The sequence below is a fragment of the Loa loa genome (assembly GCF_000183805.2).
Source record: "Loa loa unplaced genomic scaffold supercont3.751, whole genome shotgun sequence".
NCBI classification, from domain to species: Eukaryota; Metazoa; Nematoda; class Chromadorea; order Rhabditida; family Onchocercidae; genus Loa; species Loa loa.
The window spans coordinates 9,746-14,695 of record NW_018108931.1 but is presented as its reverse complement, the minus strand read 5'-3'; the positions used below and the strand labels follow the sequence as shown (position 1 = coordinate 14,695).

Below are 4,950 nucleotides of genomic sequence, written 5' to 3'. Positions count from 1 at the left end.
TAAAAATAAGTCAATAAAAATAAGTGCTAAATAACACACACACACACACACACACAATGTTTCGATTACAGTATCGCAAAATATTAAAGTATTCTAATATGAATTTATTAGAATTGTGGAACTATTCAAAGGATCAAAATTATCGATCGATCTTAGAAAGAACGCTATTCATCCTAATTACAATAACAAGCATTTATTTATCACTGATATCATTAGGAGTAGTGTCAGATTTTTTTATCAATTCAACATATTTTGCGTAATCACACATCAAAGAAATTGTTTATTTCAGTTAAAAGTACACAGTGTAGTTTAGAGTATATTGAAGAAAAAGATGCTAAACGCTTGAACGTAGCTGATTCCGTAATTCAATTACTTTACGCCGGTCATCAGGAGGCAATAAAGCGATCTGCTCTTCACTTAATTGCAATACCTGAAAAACTCCTTTTGGAAATCATGAAAAAAAAAAGCAACATTTATCAAGACTGCCGTATGGTGGTGAGCTTTACCTATCCCCACCAGACCGGAAAAAATGGAAAGAATTTCTCCAGGATATACCATTCCATCGTAGTGAAATGTTAGAGGACAAGTATCTTCTGTATATCATTTTCTACAATTACCAGTGACACTATGAAAGGTTTTGTGGAGACAAAGAGAATTCATGTATAAGAAAACTTTAAAATTAAAAAAGAAGGGGGAAAAAAACACACCTGCATCAACAGTTGGGCTTGCTGCTGATCGTCAGGGCTAAGCTCGGAATTGGTTCCTTGTGGAGAAGGAGCACGAGTAACTGCAGGTCCTGATGGAGGTCTAGCGAAGTTAACTGGCACCGATGAAGCTGCTGAAGGCGCCATTTGTGGCATTCCTCCAGGAAACATTGGCTGTGGTATATTAGGTACTGTTGACATCGATACTGGCACCGATGTATCTATAACCTTATAATCATAAAATCCAAGTACCTTATTCAGAAAACAAGTAAAGAACAGCTTTGACCTGGATATGCCTGCTGTTGCTGTTGCTGGTGAAACGGTTGTGAAATTGCAGGCGTTTCCCGATGAAGCATCGCAACAGCCACTTGTGGATCAACAATTCGCATAACTACTTGCGCCTGAAAGATCAAAACTCAAAATAGTTTTTAGGACTTCCTGAGAAGACATAATTAGTGTCGCTAATGAATTGCCGTGGAATATCGTATATCGTGAAAACATGAAATTAGCATTCAATATTCAAATGTGAAACTGGTTTTTTTTTTTTTTTTTTTTCACAGGGATTATCCATGCATACAGTGCAGTACATTAAGATAAGATCTCATTTCAAAAGAGGATTACAATGTCACCCTCAATCAACTAAGCTACTCGGTAATCCCCACTTCCTCGTTCTTATTTCTTTAAAGTATATCTCGAATTAATACGGACTCTATGATACAATAAACATCATGCATTTCGAAAGATTAGGTTTCTAACAAAACCTGCAAAAGAGCATATGCAAGCTGTGGATTATTCATGAGTAAATTTTTGGCTTCATTCGGATTGTTATGAACGCACTGTTTCATTTGCTTCATTAATTCAAACATTTGTTCGGGTGGCAAAGACGCTACCGATCGCGAAATAGCTTCAGGTACTTTATCTGCCTCAGTTTCTGGACCGTATGGACTTTCCTGCGCTTGCTGCTGCAAATACTGAAAGAACTGGGGAGATATACCTAGAAAAACGCGTTTTTTGCAACAATCAAAAATTTCAAGAAGTATAACAATTAGAAATTTAAAAGGGCCGATAAATAAACTGCAGAATTAATTCCAGCTAAATTTTCATGCCATGTATGGAAAAACATAAAGAACCACTTTTGTTTTTCTAATGAAAACATGCAAATATGAATGTAACCTCTTGCTGTTGAGCAGCAAAGGCTGCTTGTAATTGTTGAACTTCATCAGCACTACGATCACCACCAGCTGCTGAATCAACTCGTAGCGGACGCCCGTTAAGTTCAAAGCCATTAAGATTCCTGAATCAGAAATTGCATAAGCAAATGGATGCGAATTCTTTGAAACCTAATATGATGTTCGCAATGTTATTGAATAGGGGCTGCAAATTCATTTATTCACAAACATCACCTCCAAAAGAGATCAATCGAGATTCAGAAAAATGTCTGGGATTGAGATACTTATCTAAAGGAACATATGATCTTTAGAAGTGCAACATTTATAAGGTAGAAGCTCAACTTCATTTATTTAAGGTTCTATATTCATAACAGTCTTTATAGTCTTTACTGCTAAAAAATTTTGGAAACGTTCCAGTCAGAACTACCTGATTGCACTTTCGGCAGTTTGGGCATCATTATATTCGCAAAATCCATAACCTTTCGGTTTACCCGTGTCGCGGTCATGAACTAGCCGCAGATGAACAACTGGTCCGACCTGCAAAATGCAATTAATAATACGAATAAAACAACATGACGCGAAGAAAGTTGATTTAAGGTATTTTTCCCAGGAAGAACTCCTGTTCCATGTTTTGTCACTACGAGTCATTAAATTAACAGACCGTCTGGAAATCGACAATGATTGCATAACACAGAAGTGATTATATACAATACCTTAAAAGTGACTAATGATACCAAAAGTCAACATCATTTAGTTCAACTTCACTGCAATTTCGGCAACTACTACTAAAGAGAACAAGCAGAAAAAGAAGTCATAGAAAATTTAGCAACAATTTACAATGCTGAACTACAGTTCTCACTCATCCGACGTCAACCAAATAATCAAAATAAAAAATGAGTCGAAATTACAAATTTACAAATTTAGAGTAGTAAGGTATCCGGAATTATAAAACATATGTAACTGATAAATTCAAAAACATGAACAAAAAGATCTTTGAATCAACAAAATTTTTCGACGCATCTAGTGCAATTTTGCCGGAGTTTACAGATAAAACAAAATAGTAAACATGAAAATGATAAAAAATTATTGTTACTAACCTGAGCAAACACTTGCTTTAACTGTTCCTCGCCCACTTCATAAGAAATATTACCAACTAAAAAATTGTGAGCAATTCTTTATTAATGTAAAGAAAGAAAGCAGGAAGTTTTTCAACATCTGTTCCTAAATATCCGTCCAGTATGTTCAGCAAACAAACGACGGCAATATGACTGCTCAAGAATATATAACGAATAAAGTGGGAAAATTTTTTGCTCTGTAATTTTTACAAAATCAAAAAAACCATCAAAAAAAAACGCTGATATAATTTATTCAGTAAATCTCAATGAAAAAAACAAACCAAAAACAGATCGCGCTGATCGATCAGTTGCGGAAGGTGCTGTTTTTGTTGTACTTGTTACAGCGCTGTCACGTTCGCGATATGCCATCAGAGAGAAATGATGAATCAATAAATAGATGATTGTTTACAGATGTGAAAATGCAATCAAAGCCACTTTAAAGAAGAAATGCTGCAGATAAGAAAATACGATTAATCTTGTTATCAGTTAAACGACAATCCTATATAAAAAAGTAATGATATTAACGAATAAAATGGGGTGACAACATTGTATGGTAACTGACAATGTCATAATGAATCAAAGAACAGTATGGATTAATGTAAATTATAGTTGAAAATTTCAATCTTTTTTTCATGAATTCTGTTTCCTCTTGAAACATATGGTGATCGACTACATATGTGACAAAAATTTTAAAGATTCTTAGAACAAGTTTAAGTTTCATCTTTGATTAGTCGACTTTGTCAACTTTAACATTATTATTCTTTTTTTTGGCGAAAAACAACCTAGTGGACAGGAATGACGCTTTAAAAAATTTCAACGAAAACCCGCAACTTGGCAAGTTGCGCCCGTCCTACTTCCCACCGAAAACTAACAAAGAAATATCAAATTGGAAGAGGGACGGACCGCTATTTTGTCGCATCTGCAATAAAATCCGGACGGGAGTGACGGGCAGTTTCAGGACAGATTGGGTGACACTACTATGCGGGCCTTTCTCTTCAGGAGTTAGTTTGAACTTTGACTCCTATTTGAACTTTGACTCCTATTCATGACTTGAATTCAAGGCTTTGAGGAAACTAATATGATAATAATAAGTTTAGAAAGGTTTACTGCAAAAGATTTTAGATTACTACGAATTAGTGTGCAAAAATCCATGGTTATTTTACCATGACCTTTGATCCGAATTTGGACTTCCGATAAAAGCGAAAAATAGGCGTTGTAGAAATCAAATTTTCCTCTCGACAATCGGTTACTTGTTTTCCCGGCAGCTAAAAGCATCATATACCGTTGCACATTCCCTTCCATACTTTTTCTTTTACGGCAGTGGAAATGAAATTCCCGTTTCATTTCAAAAAGAAATATCTTCTGTTCTAGATTCATTAATAGTCCCTTAATAGCTGAATCAAATATTCAACTACCTTACTAAAATGTAGCTTTTAGAAAGCAGCAGCGTAGTTATGAATGAATTCGTGTACGTCCTAGCATATAGATTGATTTATTATATTTTTTATTCGTTAAAGAACACTTCCATTCATTTCAGTCTTCGTCTTGTCGGTTTTACTTTAAATTATATGACGGTTGCTGTATAAATACTACTCGGGAGAGAAAATTTGAATCTTCTCATTGCTCAACTAAAATAAATGGTGCTATTTTTTTGGAATGTTTATTATTTGAGAAGTGTGATGTAACCATTTGATCTAATGAGTTATTTCAGATTTAAAGGAAATGATTGATGTACTACTGGCATATATTGTATAATCGAATATGGTTAAAGGTCGTGAAATCACAAAATTAGGGTTTATTAAAGGACTTGCTAAATGTTATAGGATGCATAACTTCTCGTACTTTTCGAAACAAAACAAATGATGGTGTGAAAATGCTTCAAAAGCCGAAATTGCATGTAAATGTTTAAAAATTAAAATAACACAAAGATACCATAGAAATCCATGCAGAAAAAAAAAAGTT

At 34.5% G+C, this 4,950-nt stretch overlaps 2 protein-coding genes across 2 annotated transcripts in view; one reads left to right on the top strand and one right to left on the bottom strand.

Annotated features, from left to right (window-relative positions):
- Positions 1-278: 278 nt before the first annotated feature.
- Positions 279-3,440, bottom strand: LOAG_12614 (cleavage stimulation factor). Its single transcript, XM_020448572.1, has 8 exons — positions 3,270-3,440; positions 2,971-3,026; positions 2,301-2,410; positions 1,878-1,998; positions 1,466-1,675; positions 991-1,105; positions 708-925; positions 279-430 (listed from the first exon to the last, which is right to left on the bottom strand). The coding sequence occupies exons 1-8, from the start codon at positions 3,355-3,357 to the stop codon at positions 335-337; spliced, it is 1,014 nt and encodes a 337-aa protein (XP_020301297.1). The 5' UTR covers positions 3,358-3,440; the 3' UTR covers positions 279-334.
- Positions 3,441-4,791: 1,351 nt separating this feature from the next.
- LOAG_13713 (hypothetical protein) overlaps positions 4,792-4,950 on the top strand; it is a gene marked incomplete at its 3' end in the record, with an annotated part of 5,204 nt that continues 5,045 nt past the window's right edge. The window contains exon 1 of the mRNA XM_020448720.1: positions 4,792-4,885. The remainder of the gene's footprint in view (positions 4,886-4,950) is intronic.